General features: G+C 42.6%; 1 protein-coding gene across 2 annotated transcripts in view; it reads left to right on the top strand.

Annotated features, from left to right (window-relative positions):
• The first annotated feature begins 11,981 nt into the window (after nucleotides 1–11,981).
• The window catches only part of LOC122559137 (cadherin-related family member 4-like), an 82,745-nt gene continuing 71,392 nt past the window's right edge, over nucleotides 11,982–23,334 (top strand). The window contains exons 1-3 of one of the 2 annotated variants that reach the window (XM_043708479.1): nucleotides 11,982–12,061; nucleotides 13,621–13,817; nucleotides 14,385–14,550. In XM_043708479.1, the coding sequence (XP_043564414.1) occupies nucleotides 12,010–12,061; nucleotides 13,621–13,817; nucleotides 14,385–14,550 (415 nt within the window). In that variant the 5' untranslated portion in view covers nucleotides 11,982–12,009. Of the gene's footprint in view, nucleotides 12,062–13,620; nucleotides 13,818–14,384; nucleotides 14,551–23,334 lie in introns of those variants that run through there. The other variant, XM_043708480.1, reaches the window with a different exon arrangement.

Below are 23,334 nucleotides of genomic sequence, written 5' to 3'. Positions count from 1 at the left end.
ATATTGAAAAGCACATCGCATCAGCTTGCTCATTAAATGTCAGCGGAAATTAACCGCTTAAAAGAAAGAGGTTTAATTATTTTCCTATGGGACTATCTGATCTCTCCTACACTTGCCCCAAACTCTGCACCCTTGCAAGTTAAATCAAATATGCAAGGTTTTCACTTGTTTCTGAGCTGACACAGCAGTGAGAATGGTAAGACTTATTTCATTGCCATGAAATAAGTAGAGAAACAATTGGACAAGTCCTATTGGCCCTGATCAGAGATTCTGTGGAAGTTGCAGATGAAATGAAGGCTTATACAGTTAATGGTCGAGACCTGGATAGTGGCATTGAATAGGGAGACCTGGGGGTTCAGGTACATAATTCTTTGAAAGTTGCATCACAGGTAGACATGGGTGGTTAAGAAAGCATTTAGCACCCTTGCCTTCATTGCTCAGACCATTGAGTTGAGAAGTTGGGATGTCATGTTGACATTGTACAGAATGTGGGTGCGGCCACTTTTGGAGTACTGTGTACAGTTCAGGTCGCCCTGCTATAGGAAGGATATAATTAAATTGGAAAGGGTTCAGAAAAGATTTATCAGGAAGTTGCTGGGACAAGAGGGTTTGTGTTATAAGGAGAAGCTGGATGGGCTGGGACTTTTTTTCATGGAGTGTAGGATGTTGAGACGTCGAGGAGAAAGTGAGGTCTGCAGATGCTGGAGATCAAAGTTGAAACTTTATTGCTGGAACAGCACAGCAGGTCAGGCAGCATCCAGGGAACAGGAGATTCGACGTTTCGGGCACAGGCCCTTCTTCAGGAAGTTGAGACGTCACCTTATAGAGGTTTATAAAATCGTGAGAGGCATAGATAAGGTGGTGTTATAAGGAGAAGCTGGATGGGCTGGGACTTTTTTTCATGGAGTGTAGGATGTTGAGACGTCACCTTATAGAGGTTTATAAAATCGTGAGAGGCATAGATAAGGTGAATAGCAAAGGTTTTTTTCCCTAGTGTGGGTGAGTTCAAAGCAAGGGGGGCATTTTTTTAATGTCAGAGGAGAAAGATTTACAACGGATCTGAGGGGAAACTTTTTCACACAGTGGGTAGCTCATATGTGGAATGAACTGCCAGAGAAAGTGGTAATTGCAGGTACAGTTACAACATTTGAAAGATATTTGGACAAATACATGATTAGGAAAGGCTTAGAGGGAGATGGGTCAACCACAGACAGGTGGGACTAGTTTAATTTAAGAAGCTTGGTCAACATGGGCTAGTTGGACTGAGGGGTCTGTTTCCATGCTGGCAGATTCTATGACTCTGTGACCATATTGGACTCTGGTGTCTTCTAGTGGGTTATTGTTGTGGGCATGGTATCTCATTGTTCCTTAAGGGCAAGATTATCATTTAAGCAAAGTAAGCACCATGCTGAGAATTGGCTTTGACCAAATTGCAATCCAAGTAGAAACAATATAACTGTAAATTTAAAGCAGGAGCAAATCTTCACATCTTGTGAGCGGGCTGTCAAAATAGATTTGCTTCTGATAAAGGATCGTAGAACCCAAAACATTAACTCTATTTCTCTCTCCACAGATTCTACCAAATCTGCTGAGTTTCTCCAGCACTTTCTGCTTTTGTTATAGACACTCTTTCAGTTTCTGTTCAGAGATTAAGCATTTTTCTACATCATGTTTGTGTGATTATAGTGAAATATATTTTAAAAGAAAGCCATACAGTCTTTAAAATGGAATCAAATCCCAGAAGTCACATGACTGTTTGTCATTTTCACTTTCTATTGGATATACACTGTGCTTGTCTCAGGAAGAAACCACAACAGATGTTTTTGAAATTCAATCGACATTTCCAATGTTAAAGAGAACTTCTTAACAATGGAGTCCCTGGAGATGTAGATAGCTGTTACTAACTCAAGACAACCTCAGAATGAGAACCATTTCCCTTATTAAATGGGGATAGTGACCTGATTCCGGGATTCCCAATCCTATTCCTGGCTTTCTGCTGTTTGGGGGTCCCTGTTAAGAGCCTGTGCTAATTTGAGTGGTGAGTCCACACCCAGCACTCCTGATCTGAGTGGCTCCAATCTAGAGGTAGAGTCTGACCAACTCCCCTGTAAGTGTCAACCAATCAGGCCACTTGTAAAGAGTAGTGGTTCATGGTTAGATAGAGTGGTCATGAACCATAGTCTGCTCAAAGAAATCTTTTGAAATGTAAGTTTAATATGCCTTCCATTCCAAGAAATGCCCCCAGAGTGCACTCTTTTGTTCCCTTATCCCCCTGCCTAGGCGTGCATAATTTGGAGATGCCGGTGTTGGACTGGGGTGTACAAAGTTAAAAATCACACAACACCGGATTATAGTCCTGATGAAGGAGCATCGCTCCGAAAGCTAGTGTGCGTCCAATTAAACCTGTAGGACTATAACCTGGTGTTGTGTGATTTTTAACTTTAGACATGCATAGACCACCACCATAGCATGCAGCTATGGCACATCCATGCTCATTTACCCACGGTACACTGTATGCATTGAACACTATGGTGATAGTTGATTGCGTAAAAAGACCTCCTTAAAAAAAGATCCATTCAAAACTTACCACTATGTTGATGCCACATTTTTAAAGAAAAACTGCATCCACTCAATAAAAGTTTCAATCATCCAAGCCCTTCAAAAATTATATATTCTTGACTGAGAGTCTTTTACTTTATTTCATATCCAGCAGTGCTGTGACTCACAGCTAAATATTTTTTTTCCCATCACCAAATTACCTGTGGTATTCTTACATTTATTAACCTCCACCAGTAAATCACCATATCTTTCAAATGAATAATTTAGGTGCATTGCCCATTAAGGGGTGATACAAACCATCAAAGGTAAGAGAGAGGTAAGGTGAGGGGGAACGAGGCTGGAATTGAAATTGGATTGACTGAGAAATCTAGACAACCAGAAAGCTGTTAAAATACCTGACCCTGACAGCTCTGGCTCTGTTTGCTATCAATATCACACTACTTGGTTACACAATGTGGCACGGTGGCACAGTGGTTAGCACTGCTGCCTCACAGCACCAGAGACCCAGGTTCAATTCCTGCTTCAGGTGACTGTCTGTGTGGAGTTTGCACGTTCTCCCCGTGTCTGCGTGGGTTTCCTGATGTGCAGGTCAGGTGAATTGGCCATGCTAAGTTGCCTGTAGTGTTAGGTAAAGAGGGGAATGGGTGGGTTGTGCTTTGCAAGTTGGTGTGAACATATGGGGCCTGTTTCCACACTGTAAGTAATCTAATCTAATTCAAATGCATTGTCCTTTCAAGTATTAGGGGTTCATATATTGACACTAATATTAGGCTGCAGTGAATAGAGTTTTATTTTTAAAATATAATGTTTTGTACATTGTAGGAAACTTGTGAATCAATCCTTTAAGGGACTTATTCTAAGAATAGCTACTGAAGATTTTTTAAAATTCACTCTTGGGATTGTCGTTTGGGCAAATATTTATTGCCCATTCCTAATTGCCTTCAGGAAGTTGCTGGTGGGGAACTGTGCCATAATGACATCTGATTATGCAAAACTGGAACCTGAATTGTAGTGTTCCTGAGAGACCACCAACCCCAGTGAAGTTCAACAATACCTGTCAATGTTTATTCACCTGTGTGTAGATTTGGGGCAGATATCTAGCAGAGGGGGGACTGTGGATAGCATGCCAGGCTCAGAAAATGTCCCTACCAGGGCCACAATGCACTGCAGGGGCTAAATTGATGGGTAGTCAGACTCTCACTAAGGAGGACAGTCCATAGCCTGGAGCTGCCAGACAGTATGATCCTCAACAGCACCAAAGCTTTATAGTGGGCACTACTGAGTGTAAACAGGCAGGTCCAGAGAGGAGCTCCCATGGATTCCTAAGACAGTAAATCAAGAGGCACAGCGAGAAAGGTTCTTGGAACCTCAGGGGTTGGTCGTGTTGATGGGGCTTGGGGTTGGAATTTGTAGGATGGGCGGTCCAGAAGGAGGTGGGCTGCTACCTTCTTGGAGGAGAGGGGATATCGCAGGTGAAAATGGGCACCATCTGAGGATAGCAAACCCCAACTCATCATTTAAACACTTTTTAAAACAAGGATGCCCACTCCTTCCTGCGTGCCCACTCAATCGTTTTATAAGGCAGGCAGCTTTTAACAAGCTCAATTCAACCTCCAATAGCCATTTACTTCCATATGCTGGGCAAGGTGCTGATTTCACCCTCTATATTATGGGGAAGCGAGTTCAGCGGATGAGTAGAAAGGCAATGGGCTAACCAGCTGACCTAGTTGACATGCCCACTGCCACAAACCAGCAGGTGACATTTAGCATCTACAGTTGTGATCTTGCTACAGTTTTCAAGCCGCAAATGTTCTTTTCATTAATTTTGAATTCTTGCAGACTCCTCTGTATGTCTTTGATACAGGCATTCAGCTTCTAATCTAATATAACTTCTTAGGTTTTGTTTATAAGCTGGAAGCCAGAATGCCTTCAGGTCTCTAGGCACCGTTTTTAATGGCTTTTAATATTTTCAACCTCTTTATAATACTTTATTCTTGCAGTAATGATTGACTGTAGATTATACAACAGAGCATGTGCTTTGTATAAAAGCTATTGTGGGACCTGCAAATGTCTGTGTGAGCATCAATAAATGGCGCTCAAAATGCACGAGATCATTTATCACTGATCTCCACTGGATTCTTGATTAATTTGCCTTCTGTTCCACAGGTCTGAGCCTGTTATTAGTAATGTCAGGCCTTACTCTTAATTGTGCTACCACATTTCATGGTTTTATACCTCCCTAACTTCCTGGAACCCATCAACTCCTTTGAGAGTTCTGTGTTTCTCTTATTCTAGCTTTTTGCACAGCCCTGGTTTAATATGGTTTATCATTAATAGCTGTACATTTTTCTCTGGAGTCCTTAAACTATCTGGAATGTCCCAGATTTTTCTTTACTCTCCATTTTCCTCTTTTCCTTTCCATCTCTCTTGTCTCCTCCCGATATCTCTCCCCTCCTCTTTCTCTCTCTCTCTCTCTCTCTCCTTTAATGATGCCCCTTGCAAAGTTATTGGTTTGGTTAAGTTTTTGTTTATGTGCTGTAATACCCTATTACATCTCACTGCTAAATTATTCTCTGCTAATGTTCCTGAAAAGCACCTTGGCACATTTTACTTTATTCAGGTCCAGCAGAAATATGAATTAACTTTCACGAGGGACAATGATTCAGAGCAATCAGTTGGCCTTTAAAGCTCAATGGTTAAGTTTTTATAGACACACTCCTCTCCTAGCCAAACCTGACTCAAAAATCTGAATAACACAGCCTTGAATATATTCAATGATTTAGCCTCTACTGCTTTCTTAGGAAGAGAATGCCAAACACTAACATCCCTCTGAGAGAGAAAGTTCTTCCTCAACTCTTGTCTTAGAGAGAAAGCTCTTTATTTTTAAGCTGTGCCACTTAGTTTGCAATACCCAGATGATGAAAGACTGTCTCAGCACCAAATGTTTCAATAAAATAACCTCTCATATTTCTAAATTTCTCAAAGTGTAAGTTACAGTTATTTCATTAGTTTGCTCAGTTGAACATGCATCATTTGCTATTACTTTGCTGCCGGCTTGTTAGCCAATTTTATATCTAACATATCACCTCCAACACCACGAACTCTTACCTTGTGTAGTAACCTTCATGTGGAAGTTTATCAAATGCCCTTTGCAAATCCAAATATGCTACAACTGCTTGTTCCCCTGTATCCATCTGCCAGTTACATCCTCAAAGAACTTCAATGAAATTTGTCAAAAATGAATCCCTCCCACATTTCCCTTCCTTTGACTCTGCTGGTTCTCTAAATGTCCTGCTGCTACCAAGTTAATGAGGGATTCTAACATTTCCTTTAACAAATATTAGGCTTTCAGCTTCCTGTCTGCCTCGTTCCTTGAATGGAAATGTTGCATCTGTAGTTCTGACAGGATCCTTCCAAAGTCTAGAGAATTTTGGAACATCATAGCCTGTGTCTCTATTCTTCTTTTCAGGCCCTGGAATGCAGGCCATCAGGAGAGTTGTCAGCCTTTACTCCCATTAGTTTTCCCAGTACTGTTTCACTAATGATCATGCTTGTCTGCCTTGATCTTGTTAAGATATTTTCTGTGCCTTTTACTGTGAAAACAGATACAAAAAACTTGTTCAAAGTCTCTGACATTTCCTTGTTTCTCATTGTTAATTCGAAATCTCATTGTATAAGGGACTTATGCTTACTTTAGCTACTCACTTCCTTTATATATCCGTGCACATAAATAAATCTCTGTTGCCTCTAAAATGCTTTTCCTCTGGACCCTCTGTAAAGACAGTAAAGCATTTTGGGACATGATGAAATTATGAATGACTCTTATAGAAATCTAAGTTGTCTCTTTTCCTCTTTCTGATATTGACTAATGTATAAAATTGCTCAAACATTATTGTGAATTGATCAACTTTCACAGGAGCAAATGTTGATGGGAAATTTGCCAGTAAAACAATGAATGGTTTCTTTTTACTTGAGTAATACCAACAATATTCAACATCGAATGGTTCAGTTTTACTCCTGAACTAGCCAGAGGGCCTTAGCTCCTCAACATCTCTACCTCCACTGCAAGGACACCTAAAAGTAGGAGATTGAGAGGTGACCTTATAGAGGTTTGTAAAACCATGATAGTATAGATGGGGTTGATGGAAACTGTCTTTTCCCTAGGATGGGGGGGGGATTTCAAGAAAAGGAGGTACATTTTTAAGGTGAGAGGAGAGAGTTTTTAAAAAGACATGAGGGGCACATTTTTTACACAGAAGGTGGTTCACACGTGGAATGAACTTCCTGAGAATGTGGTGGTTGTGGGCATAGTTACAACGTTTAAAACACACTTGGATAAGTACATGAATCGGAAATGTTCAGAAGGATACAGGCCAGGAGCAGGCAGCTGGGATTAGTTTAGTTTGGGGTTATGTTTGCCATGGACTGGTTGGACCAAAGGATCTGTTTCTCTGTGTGTTTGACTCTATAATTCTATGAAGTTAGTGGAGATTGGGATTGACCACTAAGAGACAGCCACTGATAACCATGACCTCTGGAGACTGAATGTTTGAAGGCCTTTGGAAGAGGAGATCAGAAGCAAAAAGCTCAACTGGCCAAAGATGAGGATCATGCATCTTCACAGCCCACTGTCTCCCTCTGGAAATAAATACAGCAGTGGGTCTCTCCACACACACCAGTTAATGCTTAACATCATTTGACCGCCACAAAGCATTGCTTGATGAGATAGAAGCTACTGAGTCCAATAAAGAAAGAAATTCACAAACAGTGTCAACAACGAATTTATTACAACTTGTTAGCACATGCTTGTTTTGAGCGTACTGATTTTCAAAGAACACAATGTCTCCTTTCCTTACAAGTACCAGACCCTGATATGCTCCTTTCATTTTGCTCCTGACCTCACCCAGTGCTCTTCGCTTTCAGAATCTGTTTCTACACCACTCTAATGCCTGCTTTATTCTTTATGTGGTCTTTTCCTTCATCCATTTGTTCTCATCTCTATCCCTCCGGTTGCTATAAGAAGATTGCAAAGGAGCAGCTGCTTTTCAATAGCCTTTTGATATTCCAATTCTTATCAGTAACAGCCTTCAGTGATCAGGCTTCGACTATGCAGGCACAATGTATTATTCACCACATGGCAGTTTGATTAAACAAGCACACTCTCTTGCATTAATATATTCTGTTTTATGTGCTAAACTATTTTAAACATTCTAATTACATCTCTCTTAACCATTATTTAAAATCCCAAGGTGTCTCATAGCTTCCTCTTCTAACCCAATTCCAGCATAACCCGCAACTTTTATCTTTTTGTGGAAACTGCCTGGTTTTGTTTGATATATGGCTCAGCATTTAATGGAGACCTTGACACTACTAGCAATTGCAGCTGTAAGGAACTCGTCAATCTTCATACAATCTTCTCAAAAACAATGAGGGATGGGCAGCAAATGCTGACCTTGCCAACAACGAAAGAATATTTTTTGAAAACACTCTCCATTTTAATAAAGCAGAAATTAACGTCTAGGAAAGTTAATATAAAACTGCATTACAGCAAAGCTTTACTACTAGTAACACGAGAGTTGGTTAGGATGCATGTCCAAATCTAGGGGCGTTAAAGATAACGCATACTTTATATGTCTCTTGCAAAGTTTCATGGAACAGAACACCACAGTTCACCTTATCATCACCATACCATTTCGAATCTAATGCTGATCTTGCAATTTATGCATCTTCTTTACAGCCATAACTGCGTAGCACAGATACAACAGGCTGAAAGATCTGCTTTCGAGCTGCAAATTTCGCTGATCTCTCCAATAATGAGATGGACTCAGGCATTATTTAGTGGGTTATCTTTGGAGAAATCAAAGTCCTCGTAAAGAAAAAGTGATTAAACAAATTGTGTTAATGAACAGGGGTAAGTGGGAGCATTTGAATTCTTTTTGCAGGACATTAATATTGCTTTGCACAATAAAGCTCCCCAGGGTTCATGACGGAGTTAAAATGGTAGGTTATAGAGTTAGGTATAAACGGGACATTCACATAAGTAAATGGGATTATTTTCTAAAATCATTTTCTTAGTGAATCACAATAAATTGGTTGGGTTCAAGAAAGGTATCAGGTAAGAAAGGGCTTTCAAGTGAAAATCAACAATAAGAATAGCAAATTGATTGATTTCTCCTTAAGATGGTTTTTCCCTTGCTTAGGAACCTTTTAAGATAAATGTTTTTGATAGTCTGATCCAAGACAACCAGAAGGGGAGATGAGATAAAGATCTGCAAACATTATATGCCATACTCACCCCCCACCCCTGATGTACTGTATTGAATTGCTGTGTGTGTGTGTGTTTGTGTGTGTGTGTTTGAGTGTGTTTGTGTATGTGATTTTGTTGTTGCAGCCAAATGTGAGGAAGCACAAACAAGTCCATGGGAAACATACATCAAATGGGACAGAACAATACCAGTCCAATAGTCCTGGGGCAGGGCGGAGTTGAAATAATGGACCTCACTCTCCTGGTTTATGAGGCAATACCTACCTTTGTCAGGTCAGGCATGTTATACAACTGCAAATTAACCTCTCATTCACAATACCGTAGTTTATTGTTTAGTTCTTGTGTAGCAGAATGTCTAAGGTTTTCTGATGTTGTTGACATAAAATATGAGTCATTGTAGTTTGCAGCTTAGCAACTATGCTATGCGCTCCTGTCTTTAATTCTCCAGCATCCAATGTGAGGACAGCAGAAAAGCTGAACAAGACTATTGTTAAATGAGGCTGACTGGGGTATACGCAGAAGAAATGTAGAGTTTACCGCACTAATATGAAATGACGGAGGACAGAAAACTTGTGGAGAGGATCTGAAAAATTGTATACGATTTGCATTTATACCATGACTTTATTTTAATAAAATGCTCCATGATACTTCACAAAAATAAATCAAACGTTTGCCACAAAATGTGGAGGTTATAGAGCCATAGAGATGTACAGCACAGAAACGGACCCTTCAGTCCAATTCGTCCAAACCAACCAGATATCCCAACCTAATTTAGTCACATTTGTCAGCATTTGGCCCATATCCCTCTAAACCCTTCCTATTCATATACCCATCCAGATGCCTTTCAAATGTTGTAATTGTACCAACCTCCACCACTTCCTCTGGCAGCTCATTCTATACACACACCAGACTCTGCATGAAATAATTGCCTCTTAGGTCCCTTTTAGATCTTTCCCCTCCCACCCTAAACCTATGCCCCCTAATTGTGGACTTCCCTAACACAGGGAAAAGACCTTGACTGTTCACCCTGTCCAAGCCCCTGATGAAGTTATAAACTTCTATAAGGTCACTCCCCTCAGCCTCCAACGCTCCAGGGAAAACAGCCCCAGCCTATTCAGCCTCTCCCTTACATCTTTGTAAATCTTTTTCTAAATACTTTTAAATTTAACAACATCTTTCCTTTAGCCCGGAGACCAGAATTGAATGCAGTATTCCAAAAGTGGTCGAGCAATGTTCTGTACAGCCGCAACATGACCTGCTAACTCCTAAACTCAATGCACTGACCAAATGCCTTCTTCACTATCCTGCCTACCTGCAACTCCACTTTCAAGGAACAATGAACCTGCACTCCAAGTTCTCTTTATTTTGCAACTCATCCTGGGACCTTACCATTAAGTGTATAAGTCCTGCCCTGATTTGCCCTACCAAAATGTAGCATCTCAAATTTATCTAGATTAAACTTCATTGGCCACTCTTTGGCCCATCAGCAAATCTGATCAAGGTCTTGTTGTAATCTGAGGTAACCTTCTTCACTGTCCACTACACAACCAATTTTATTGTCATTCGCAAACTTACTAACCACACCTCCCAAATTCACAATCACATCATCAAATACTTTATTAAAGAGCTGGACTTCTAAAAACTTTAAAGGAGGAGGAAAGGGTTAGTGAGGTGGAGGAATTTAAGGATTGAATTCAAGAACTTAAAGTTCGGGAATGGCTGTCAGTGTTGATGAGAAAGGAGTTGGGAATGTCTGAGGGGCCATAACTAGAGTGTAAAATTCCCAGAAATAAGGATCTGGAGAGAGACAACCTTTGCAGAATACATTACTCTTGTAATCTTTTCCAGCATTTAAACATCTATTATTTCATCATAATTTTCATTGAGCATCTTACATCACCATGCATATTCAAAACACAGTAGCAGGTTTCTTTGAAACATTTCTGCCTCTGATTTTAGCTCATACTCCAATGTTCACGTTTAAGAACCTATCACACTGCACTTTGTGGCACCATTTACCCACAAATCTCTTGAAGAAAACTATCCTCAGAACAATTCCATTTGTTTTTCTTTCAGTTATTGAAACTTTATATGTCTAGAATATGCATTAAACAAAATAAACATTTTAAAATCCCTATATTCCTGGTAATAATATGTTATTTAATTGAATTGTGTTTTAAGAGTTCGAATGCCTTTTATTTGAGGGACTAAAACTTTCTAAACATCTGGGTCTGGACTGCAGAATAGCTTAAAAGAAATAGCAGCATTGTTGCCAAGATCAGCAATTGTCTTACTCACTGGTTGATTTGCTAAGCCACTGCAGAAGGCAGTTCAGATGGGATAGGACGGTCTGTCTTTCTGTGTTGTGTGGGTGAGACTGCCTGTGTTTCTGTGTTTTATGGTTGACACAGTCTGGCTTTTATTATTGTGTGATTCACACAGCAAGTGTTTTTGTGATGCGTGGGTAAGACTATATTCATTTCTGTTGCATTCTGTTTGTTTCTGTGATGTTTGGGTGAGGCAATCTGTGTTTTTATGTGGTGATTGTGAGGCTGCCTTTCTGCTTTGAGTGTGTGTGTGTGACAGTCTGTGTTTTCATGCTGTATGCATGAGGCAGCCTGTATTTCCTTGTGTGTAAGACTGCTGGTGTTTCTGTGTTGTGTGAAGAGATATTCTGTATTGCTATGCTGTGTGGGTGAGATTGTCTGTGTTTTGTGGTTAAGTCTGCCTGTGTTTCTGAGTTGTGCAAGTTGGACAGTCTGTGCTCCTGTGTGATGTGAGTGAGACACCCTCTGTTTCTGGGTTGTGTTGTTTTTCTCTGTTGTGTGCTTGACAGTGTGTATTTCTGTGTTTAGTATTTTAGTCTGTGTTTTTATATTGTTTGAGTGAGTTAGCCTATGTTTCTGTGTTGTATGGTTGAGTTAAATTGTATTTTTGTGTTCTTTTTGTGTGTTAGCCTGTGTTTTTGTGTTGTGTGGGTCAGACAGTCTGTGTTTCTATGTTTTGTGGGTGGGACAGCCTCTGTTTCTCTGTTGCTAGGTCCTGACACCTTGTAGCTCTACCTAGCACTTTATTAGCCATTCAAGGGTGGGTTGAGGCAGAGGGAGAACTTAGAGTGACCAGGGTGATACCCAGTGACAGAAGAATCTGACTTGGTGAGAGACTTTCCATCAAGGTCTCACAGAATGGAGCTGCCATCATTCCTCAGGCTGCTTCCCCTAGTTCTTGTCGTGAGGAGTAAGTTGAAATACTCAGTCTACTTCCTTGTTTCTCATGTTATTGATGAATTACTCCTTACAGTGACACCTTCTGTGTTTACATGGAATATCTGAAGAAGAATCCTACCTTCCTTGGGTAGCTATTTATTGATCCTCTTCGTTATTGTTCATCTTTATTCTGCTGAAGTGCCTGTGCAAATGTGGGACTCTGCTTAAATGTGGATTTACGTTATTCTTCGCATGTTTGTGTTTGTATATGTGAGCATGTCTGGTTGATCATGTATGTGTGTCTTTGTGCATAAGTGTAATTATACATGTGAGGTCTGTGTGTAAGTCTCAGTATGTGCATGTGTGCGTGTCTCTGAGGGACTGCCTGAATGTGTCTGGGAGAGTGTGTGAATGTGTGAGCATGTATCTGACTGTGAATGTTGTGTGTTTGTGAGTGTGTGTATGTGAGTCCATATTTGTCACTGTTTGCCTTGCTATTAGTTTGTGTATCTCTTCTTTCGTTTGTGTATCCCTTCTCTCTCTCGCGCTCTCTATCTATCTATCTATTTCTGTTGGCCTAATAATGTACAACGCCAAAATACAGAGCTGCCTGTTCCCACTGGTTCCACATTTTATTAAACCCTGCACTTGTAACAGTGTCTGTCCTCAGAACTGTGTCATTCTTTCCCAAACTCAACAGGTCAGAATAAAAACTGCACTGAGGTTTTAAAGGACTTAAATTCTCTCACTCACTCCCTGCTCTTTGTAATGTCCTGATGATTGATTGCGATCTGTTTCTCATGTTCTGTTTCAGATAACTTCAGTGACGGAGGCGAAATCAGTAAGTCTTTTAACAAGTAACTTGCTTTCAGGTTGGACAGATTTGGAGTTAGAGGGAGGAAATGAAAGAGGACAGTGGGGGAGGTTGAAAAGGAGACTGAGGGATGGAGTAGATTGCTGCCTCTTTGAGACATTGTGGAATGGTGAGTTGGGAACATAGGGGATAGGAGCCGGACGATAGCCTGGACTCAACTCCACTCTCCTGCCTGCTCCCCATAGCCGTTTATCATGCTTCCCTTATCCATTTCTTTCTTGAATCTATTGATTGATTCTGCCTCCACTGAAGATTGGGGCAGTGAGTCCCACAGATTCACAACCCACAGAGAGAAGTCGTTTCTCCTCATATCAGTTTTGAACTCACCTTCTCTTCGATGGAAAATTTCACAATAGCTAATGCATACACAGCAAGATCCCACAAGCAGCTGTGTGCAGATTACCCAATTCTCTCTTTCAGTGTCTTATCCTTTGAGGAACCCGATTGTTCATTAGGGCAACAAATGTTTGCGAGACACTGGGCATCACCGCATTGGTCTTCGTCAGAAAAGGACCATGGGACGGTCATTGACATTGACCAGAAAGCGCAGTCAGGGTCTTAATGTGACATGTCATCTGAAAGATGAACCCCCTGACATTGCAGCCAGATCACAAGGCAAGAGTGCTCCCAATGAGTTGAAGCTCACCGATACATGATAACCTCCTGAAGCGCTTGTTGAAATTGTTGGGATTTTTCTGTTTTCTTGCTCTGTTCAGTTATAGAAAATTTTGTCAGCATTGTGACAGTGCCCGAGAACAGTCTTCCAGGAACCAAGATCAATGAATTCCAGGTAGTTGTGATTGACGATGAGATCACAGGGATCACTGTCACCTCCATGCCAAGGGATCAATTCTTCCTGCACACTGCGAGAAAGACACATCAGATTGATGATACCATGTATTACACAGTTCAGGTATGTGTAGTGCTCTGTCCCCTTCACCCAGAGGCACTCCGAGAGTGCTCACTCATGAGCCAATGGTGCCTTTGAGTCACTGACTGTACTATATTATCCTGGAATCTTCTCCAGTTAGAAATTACTGGTAATCCCCAGGGTTGTGCTGTGAGCAAATGAAATTGTCAACTGTCCAGGCTTGGCTGGACAGTTATGTTCAGAATAGGCCATGGTCAACTGCGCTTTGGTTTCTGTACCAGACCAGGCTAAAGAAAATTCACACTCTGCGTTATAGACACTAGACTAGAAATCCCTCAATATTTGGTTTGAATGTACTCAGGAGTCTGAAAGGAACTCATTGCTAGGTCTTTGCTGTACATTGGACTCAGTTCCACATCATAGGGAACATCTGGTATAAAGGTGTCTTTGAACAATTGGTCTGTAGCTTTTAAAATTCATTCTCAGGAAACAGCGAGGTGCTATTTATTGCTCACCCCGAGTCATTGTTCAGAACCTGGTACAAGACTTGCTTTGAATCTGTCAATGTTCATCAGTCCCGCAACTTTCTAAAACTACTGTCTGCTTCAGATATATCTAAATGACCCAGTATACTTGGATTTTGAATGGATTCCCATATACATCCTCACTGTAACCATCAATACGTTTAATACGGACCGTCGCATTGAACAAATTAATCTGCTTGTACAAGATGTCCCAGATGAAAAGTGTGGAGTCCAGTTTCAAACTCCAGGAGGTAAGAGATTTCACTCTTGATTTTTAGCTTTCTGTGAGCTTTGAGAAATGTTTGTAAGCTGAGGAGAATGTATTCCCAACCTCACTTTGGGACAGGCATATTCAGGCAGCAGAATCTTCCCAGCCCTGTGAGATGTTGAAAAAGGTCCTTGATTATCAGATAAAAAGTTAAATATAAAGACCAAAGTATCACACTTTCCAGGACACAGTGAGGTCTGCAGATGCTGGAGATCAGAGTTGAGAGTGTGTTGCTGGAAAAGCGCAGCAGGTCAGGCAGCATCCGAGGAGCAGGAAAATCGGGCTGGCGCCCTTCATCAGGGATGAGGCCTCGGATGCTGCCTGACTTGCTGTGCTTTTCCAGCAACACACTCTCAACACTATCACACTTTCCAACCAAGTCCTGGTTCTGGAGAGAAATTGCCACAACTGAGTGACAACAATGTGGCTTGTGTTATCAAGGCTCATTGCTCATTAACGGTTAATCTCACCTTAATCCCAGTATCGTATTCATCCTGCTGGATAAAAACAGTGACAACGCCCGACGTGAAAGTCAGAGCTAGTACCTGATGACTCCATCTCACTGCTTACTTCTCTGTCCCTTCATCTTGGAAAATAGTTGCTCAAGTCTCCTGTGTTGTGTCCATCCACACTGTGAATGTGAGGTGCTGTATATTGGTAGGGCAAATGAGACAGGACTGATACACGTATTAGCAAAGTCCTTGGGAGTGTTGTCAAACAATGAAACCTTGGAGTGCAGGTTCATAGTTCCTTGAAAGTGGAGTCACAGGTAGACAAAATAGTGAAAAAGGCGTTTGGTATGCTTTCCTTTATTGGTCAGAATATTGAGTACAGATGTTGGGAGGTCATGTTGCGGCTGTACAGGACATTGGTTAGGCTACTTTTGGAATACAATGTCCAATTCTGGTCTCCGTGCTATCGGAAAGATGTTGTGAAACTTGAAATGTTTCAGAAATAATTTACAAGGATGTTGCCAGGGTAGGAGAGGGAGAGATTTAGGGAGAGGTTGAACAGGTTAGGGTTATTTTCCCTGGAATGTCGGAGACTGAGGGGTGGCCTTATAGAGATTAATAAAATCATGAGGGGCATGGACAGGGTGAATAGTCAAGGTCTTTTTCCAGGGTAGGGGAGTCCAAAACTAGAGGGCATAGGTTTAAGGTGAGAGGGATAAGATCTAAACTTTTTCACGCAAAGGGTGCTGCGTGTATGGAAGGAGCTGCCAGAGGAAGTGGTGGAGGTGGGTACAATTGCAACATTTAAAAGACATCTGGATGGGTATATGAATTGGAAGGGTTTAGAAGGATATGGGCCAAATGCTGACAAATGGGACTAGATTAATTTAGTATTTCAGATCAGTATGGATGAGTTGCACAGAAGGGTCTGTTTCTGTGCTGTACAGCTCTGTGATTGTATGACCTCATATCCATGAACACTGGCATCCAATGTATACCAGCGTCAGTGAACCCTCATGGCACATCTCTGATCCATATGTGGTATGCTCCTGCATCTTAATACTGCCCCAGCACCTCCCAATGTAATACTGCCTCAAAGACACTGTCCACACAGAGACTGGCAGCTGGCCCACAGACTGGGGCAGGCTGTATTATAGGGTGGCTCGCACACTCCCTTATCACTCACTCACTTTACATTCAGTTAGATCACAAGATCCTTGCCTTGCCTTTTTGCACGTTATGCCCTCAGTCAGACTTAAACTCTGTCTTGCCTTTCTGTTTCATGGAGACTCAAGTCCTGGTTGTCAGTAGTGATCAGTCAAAGGACTGGACATGGTGCTGTATGGCACTGTGCTCACACTATCACTGTCATGTGGCATCAACAAACACAGCAAACACATTACATGGACACTACTGAGTGGCCATGTCTCAAACTCAAAGTGGGAGCAGTCCTCAGTTATGCCCAGGCTGGGTGTACTGTAATGAGACCGGGTGTATAGTCAGTCAAGGCCAGTATCCTCTCACAGTCCAGGGGCTTGCGCAATTCTCAGTCATATATGCTGGGGAGTCAGGGTCAGGGGCTCTGCCTCAATCCAATCACAGGATTGGACCACAGTCAGTCTTGCAGGTCCAAGTGCAGGCAGTCAGCAGGATTCATGGATTTTCAGCCAGGATTCTGATTGGAGAGTGGGCAGGCCATGGTCAGTCTTGAGTCAGGGCTGGTCAGTCAGGGCCTGGTCAGCATTCAGTCAGGGCCTGGTCAGCCTTCAGTCAAGGCCTGGTCAGTCAGGGCCTGGTCAGTCAGGGTATGGTCAGTGAGGGCCTGATCAGCCTTCAGTCAAGGCCTGGTCAGTCAGGGCCTGGTCAGCTTTCTGTCAGGGTTTCGTAGTCAGGGCATGGCCAGTCAGAGCCTGGTCAGCCTTCAGTCAGAGTGTGTCCAGTCAGAGCCTGGTCACTCAGAGTCTGGTCAGAATTCAGTTGGATCTGTCTGGCCATGTCAGTATGGAGTCAGTCTGGGTTTGGGGAAGGGATGGTGTGGGATCAGTCCTGGGGAACCAGCTCAATGTACATCAAGAAGGGGTGGGGGGGTGTATCAAAGGACACTGTTGTGATGGGGCAGCGAGGGGACTTAATGTTGGCCAATGAAGGCAGCACTCTGGAATACTGAAGGGACAAGGACAGCGAAGTGCTAAAGTGGGGAACTGGTAGTGTTTGCAAGTGGGGAAGGGTGAGTATGGGTGGCAAGGCACACAATGGGGGAAGTGGTCACGGTGCTTGGGCAGGATTAAACTTGAGGAGCAGGGTGTTAGAGCTAAGAATGAGAGTTACAGTCATAAATGCAGCAGGGGAGTTGGAACATTGGAAGGGGTGGGACAGTTGTGATGGCCTCTCCAGAGAGTTCCAGGTAGACAGGGAGATGGAGGTTCAGGGTGAGGAGGGAACCAGATAGCTAGGCTGAGCCTATTACTCACAACATCCAACTCAACTTGCTTCACCTCCCATAAAATATTCTTTCCGAACTACACACCGTGATTGGAAAATAGCGGCGTCCATACATAATGTGGGCAAAGTCAGTGATTTCTTTTCTGGATTAAGATGTGAGCTCAATGTCTGAATGATCAGAGAAACCCCTACAAAGGCCATTGCATCAATTATCACTTGACGGGTTATGGTGGAAATCATCAGAGCACATTGTGCGTGAAATATAACAGAGTCAGAGTACAGTGCACATGAACACCCAGCAGTGTCACAGCATTGTGTATGGAATACAGGCAGTGTCAGAGAATGGTGTGCATAAAATTGGGGCAGGGTTAGAGCGTGGTGTATGTGAACTACAGGCAGTGTCAAAGCACGGAGCGTGTGAAATACAGGCAGAGACAGAGCATGGTGTGTGTAAAATATTGGCAGTGTCAGGGATTGCGTTGTGTGAAATACAAGCAGTGTCAGGCATTATGTGTATGTGTGTGTGAAATACAGACGGTGTCAAGGATTATGTGTGTGTGAAATACAAGCAGTGTCAAAGCATGCATGTGTGTGCGTGTGAAATGTCGGCCTGTGTCAAGCATTGTGTGTATGAAATACAGGCAGTGTCAGGCATTGTGTGTGTGTGTGAAATATAGGCAGTGTTAGGTATTGTGTCTATGTAAAATACAGTAAATGTCAGGCATTATGTGTGTGTGAAATACAACTGTGTCAGAGCAGTCATGTATGTGTGTGTGAGAGAGAGAGATATACACAGGCTGTGTCAAGCATTGTGTGTGTGAAATACAGGCAGTGTCAGAGCTTTGTGTGTGCGTGTGTGAAATACAAGCAGTGTCAGGCATTGTTTGTGTGTGTGAAATACAGGCAATGTCAGGCATTGTGTGTGTGCGTGTGAGAGAAAATACAGGCAGTGTCATGCATTATGTGTGACAAACGAGCAGTATCAAAGCATGTGTGTGTTGTGGGTGAGTGTGAAATACAGACAGTGTCAAGCATTGTGTGTGTGTGAAATATTGGCAGGGTCAGGCATTGTGTAGGTGCAAATACAGGCACTGTCAGATATTGTGTGTATGTGAAATACAAGCTGTGTCAACGTATGCATGATTGTGTGTGAGAAATACAGGCAGTGTCAGTGCTTGGTGTGCATGAAATCCAGACAGTGTTACTGTGTGGTGTGTGTGAAATACAGGCAGTGTCAGAGCATGGTATAGATGAAATACTGGCAGTGTAAGGCATTGTGTGTGTGTGAAATGCAAGCTGTGTTAAAGCATGATGTGGGTGTATGTGTGAGAGATAGAAATACAGACTGTGTCAAGCATTGTGTGTGTGAAATAAAGGCAGTGTCAGGCATTGTGTACGTGTACATACAGGCAGTGTCAGGCATTTTGTGTGTGCGAAATACAAGCTGTGTCAACGCATGCATGTGTGCGTGTGAGAGAGAGAAATACAGGCTGTGTCAAGCATTGTGTGTAAAATACAGGCAGTGTCAGTGCTTAGTGTGTGTGAAATACAAGCTATGTCAAAGCATGCGTGTGTGTGTGTGTGAGAGAAACACAGGCAGTGTCAGAGCTTGGTGTGTGTGAAATCCAGGCAGTGTTAGTCTGTGGTGTGTGTGAAATACAAGCAGTGTCAAAGCATGGAGCATGTGAAATACAAGCAGTGTCAGACATCATGTGTGGGTGAAATACAGGCTGCGTCACAGCGTTGTGTATGAAATACAGGCAGTGTCAGAGCATGGTGTGTGTGAAATACAGGCAGTGTCAGAGTATTGTGCATGAAATACAGGCAGTGTTGAGTATGGTCTGTGTGAAATACAGGCAGTGTCAAAGTATTGTGCATGAAATCCAGGCAGTGTCGAGTATGGGGTGTGAGAAATACAGGCAGTGTCAGAGTATTGTGTATGTGAAATCCAGGCAGTTTCCAACTGTGTGAGATCCAAATCACAAGTAATCTCGACCATGTCATTGGTCATTGCAGATTGAAGATAGTCCTTTCCATGAAGCATTAGTAATCACAGGCAATTCACAAAAACAATTCAAGGTCTCATTGGCTGCAGAAGGGCATGGAACTGCTTCCTCTTACCTTGACCTATAAATCGAATACAACACAGTGTTTCTACAATAATGCCTTTTGTGGATGATGTGGAGCTTGGAGGAACAGTGTTCAGTACCCACAATCATAGAGTCATAGAAGGTTAAAGCATGTAAACAGGCCCTTCGGCCCAACCTGTCCCATGCCGTCTAGTTTTCATGATTAATATAGTCCCATTTGCCTGCGTTTGGTCGATATCCCTCCATACCTTTTCCATCCATGTACTTGTCCAAATGTTTCTTAAATGACTAAATTATATTTGCCTCCACCACTCTCTCCGGGAACCTGGTCCAGACACTAACCACCCTCTGTGTGGAAACAAATTGCCCCCTGGACCCTTCGTATCTCTCTGCTCTCACCTTAAACCACTGCCCTCTAGTTTTTAGAGTCCCCTACCATGGGGAAAAGTTTTGGACTATCTACCTTATCTAGTTAAAAATCTCACAACACCAGGTTATAGTCCAACAGGTTTATTTGGAAGCACTAGCTTTTGGAGCGCTATTCCTTTATCAGGTAGTTGTCATCGACCTGGTGTTGTGAGATTTTTAACTTTGTACACTCAGTCCAACTCCGGCATCTCCAAATCATGACATGATTTTATAGCCCTCTGTAAGGTTACTCCTCATTCCCCGATGGTCTAGAGAAAAAAGTCCCAGCTTTTCCAGCCTCTTCTTATAACTCAGACCTTCTAGTCCAGGTAACATCCTGGTAAATATTTTCTGCACTCTTTGTAGTTTAATAATATCCTTTCTATAATAGGGTGACTAGAACTGCACACAGTACTCCAAATGTGACCTTATCAATGTCTTATACAGCTGCAATATGATGTCCCAACTCCTATACTCAATGCTTTCATCGATGAAAGCACATGCAGTCTGTTACTGTATATTTAGGACGTGTTTAATGGTGCTTTTATTTCAATAAAGTGCAATGCAAAGTGTCATGTAGCATTCCATGAGCGTCTCTATGTCCCACTGTATGGAGCATCATGTAAAGTGGCCCTTTTGAGTGTGGAAGGCTGCTCTCATTACTGTCATTACTTGTTCTGTTTCTAACATTGCCTACACAGGTTCACTGGAAATGCGAGCAATATATCAGGCACAGCAGGGCCCACTGTTGGGTTGTAACAAAGGAACAAAGGAACAAAGGAGCAATAGGTGTGTCAGCAAACCCAAGGCCAACAGAAAGCTCCCAGCAGCTGTTGGACAGGGAGAGGTTCCCTCAGGAGATACAGGAGGGGTGGGTCAGAGTCTACCATCCTCACTGCCCTTCCCTTTGGATCGGTCAGGCACAGCCTGTCACTGAATTACACCAACTATAGACACAGGAACCTGTGACTCAAGGGAGATGATGGCCATTCTCTCCCAGTGGTCGTCATGGTGACAGCTGCATTGAACTGATGTGGGAGTGGCTCTTTCAGATCTCTGGAGTACAGGGAGTTGTTTCTGCCGTGCTGTCAAACGTATCTCAAGCCTGCGGGAACTCTGCTCATTTTCCCTCTCCAGTGGCTGCAAAATTAATAAGTAATCTTTCTGAGTGTGAAGCAGTCACCCTCTGCCTCCTGCAAGCAAGTGAATGTATCCAGATGAGGAAGGTCAGGAAGCAGCATTCTGATAAGTGTAAGGGTAACCGTGGCAAGCCCTGTGGACAGGGACCACTGCCTTCGCAGTCTTTCCCTCCGTGTATTATACCCATAGTTTTAGCCTGTGTTTGTTTGTGCAATGGGGGTGTTTAAGCAGTACATTAAAGTTTTAACTAGTAACATGGATAGTACAAAATTGCTTATCGATCATTAGAATCAAGTGTTTTGAGTACAGAAGCCTGGCCCTTGCTTTCTGACAAACTGGGTCTAAAGGACAGATAATTAGACAGGTTTCATGTACTTTTGAGTTCTTTAAGTTTTGCGATAACTCCAGGAATAGCAAGCTGTTCATTTCCAGCACACTGGCCCAGTTAGGAGTCACAATTGCCAGGATGGTTCCTGGACTACCTTCTACAAACATGGCTGGTCACTCTATTATTCAACCAGAGAGTCATGGTTTAAGGATAAGTGGTAGGACTGAGATACGGAGAAATGTCTTCACCTTGAGAGTGGTGAGCCTCTGGAGTTCACTTCCACAGATAGTGACTGAGGCCAAAGCATTACGTGTTTTCAAGAAGGAGAAAGATGTAGCTGAAAGGATCAAGAGATTTGGAGGGAGAATGAGATTAGAGTGAGATCATAATGAATGACCGAGCAGGTTTGAAGGGTCACATGGTCTCACCCTCAAAATGGCTGGTGTGAGTGCCAGGTATCCCGGTAAGTACAAATACTCCTATGGTAAGTGGGAGAATCCAACCAGCATAGGTTGAGAATGATGTCATAGGGATGCAGTCCCTAGGTAAAGATCATAATGAATGACCAAGCAGGCTTGGAAGGTCAAATAGCCTCACATTAGTCCTATCTTCTATGCTTCTATGTGTCTATGAAACCCCCAAACTGAGGTGGACTGTTGACAGAGTGCAGTCCAATCATTGACCACAGTCATCAAGGAGATGATTAGTCTCCTGAAGATATAGTTGGGATGGTAGAGTACTTACAGCACAGCCTGAACAGAGTGTGCTGTATAATCTTAGCGTTCGCACTTTGTACAAATGGAGCAAGTACAAAGGTGGGCGTGGTGGAGACTGATGAGCTGAGAGTGTGGGAGCAGTCTTCTAATGAGGAGAATAATGACATTCACCTTCACCATGACAGGGCCCAGGAAGGCTGGATGCTACAAGTCAGACAGGAGGTAACTGACACCCAATTTCAGTAAATACGAGATGGGTGCAGGGATCACTCACTGATTATCAAACTGTCAGTACTCAACATGCAAGCACTGTATTGCTGTTCCAAAGACAGTTTCTGCTTGTGTGTCTCATGTTCACATTGGGTTTTAGCAAATAAAGATGAACAGTTTGAAGGCTTTCCTACATATAATAGTCCACAGTGAACAACGAAAAGATGCTGGATTACAGCGGGCACTGAGAGAGAAAGAAACACTGAGAGTTGTAAGATGGCATGTAGCTAAGGATGGGTAAACTGTGTGGCCTGGAGCTTAAACATGCCAAGACTAGGTCTGTGCAGTTGTACATGCAGGACATTGTCAGCTGTGCCAACTACTCACTGTGAGAGGCATTGCTTTGTGGCCACGTGCCACTACATTAATGGTAAAGGGCAGTTCCGGATGCCAGCCCCTGGATGCACGGCTGGTGCAAGTGCCAGGTATCCCGGTAGCTACAAATACTTACTCCTATGGTGGGTGGGAGGATCCAACCAGCATAGGTTGAGAATGATGTCATAGGGATGCAGTCCCTAGTTAATGAAGTGATTTTGGAATAATGACATGAGAAAAACTCACCAGACCTGACAGAGAGAAACCCTTCTTGAAACTTGATGAAAATGACACCTATCTGATATCTGGTAAGATACAGCCCAGGCTTGCTCAATGGTTCATTTCAAACCCCAAATCTCAATTCTCAGTTTTCTAAACCAGCCTTTCAGGTTGTCATTTTGTAATGAGTTTGAAGTCAACACAATTTTGAGCTGTAAGCTCATCCTCACTAGGAACTGGTTTTGGTTTCTGGGTTCTTGTCTATTAAGGTCTGGTTCTGTGGGGGTGGAACAAATAGTGAGAATACCAAGACACTGAGTCTTTCTAATGTACACTCCAGCCATTACTGCTCCTGATACCATTTACTTGAACCAATATTTTGACCTC

The sequence above is a fragment of the Chiloscyllium plagiosum genome, chromosome 18, assembly GCF_004010195.1.
Source record: "Chiloscyllium plagiosum isolate BGI_BamShark_2017 chromosome 18, ASM401019v2, whole genome shotgun sequence".
Classification (NCBI taxonomy): Eukaryota; Metazoa; Chordata; class Chondrichthyes; order Orectolobiformes; family Hemiscylliidae; genus Chiloscyllium; species Chiloscyllium plagiosum.
Note: the sequence above shows the minus strand (reverse complement) of the source record. Positions and strands in the feature narration are given on the sequence as shown.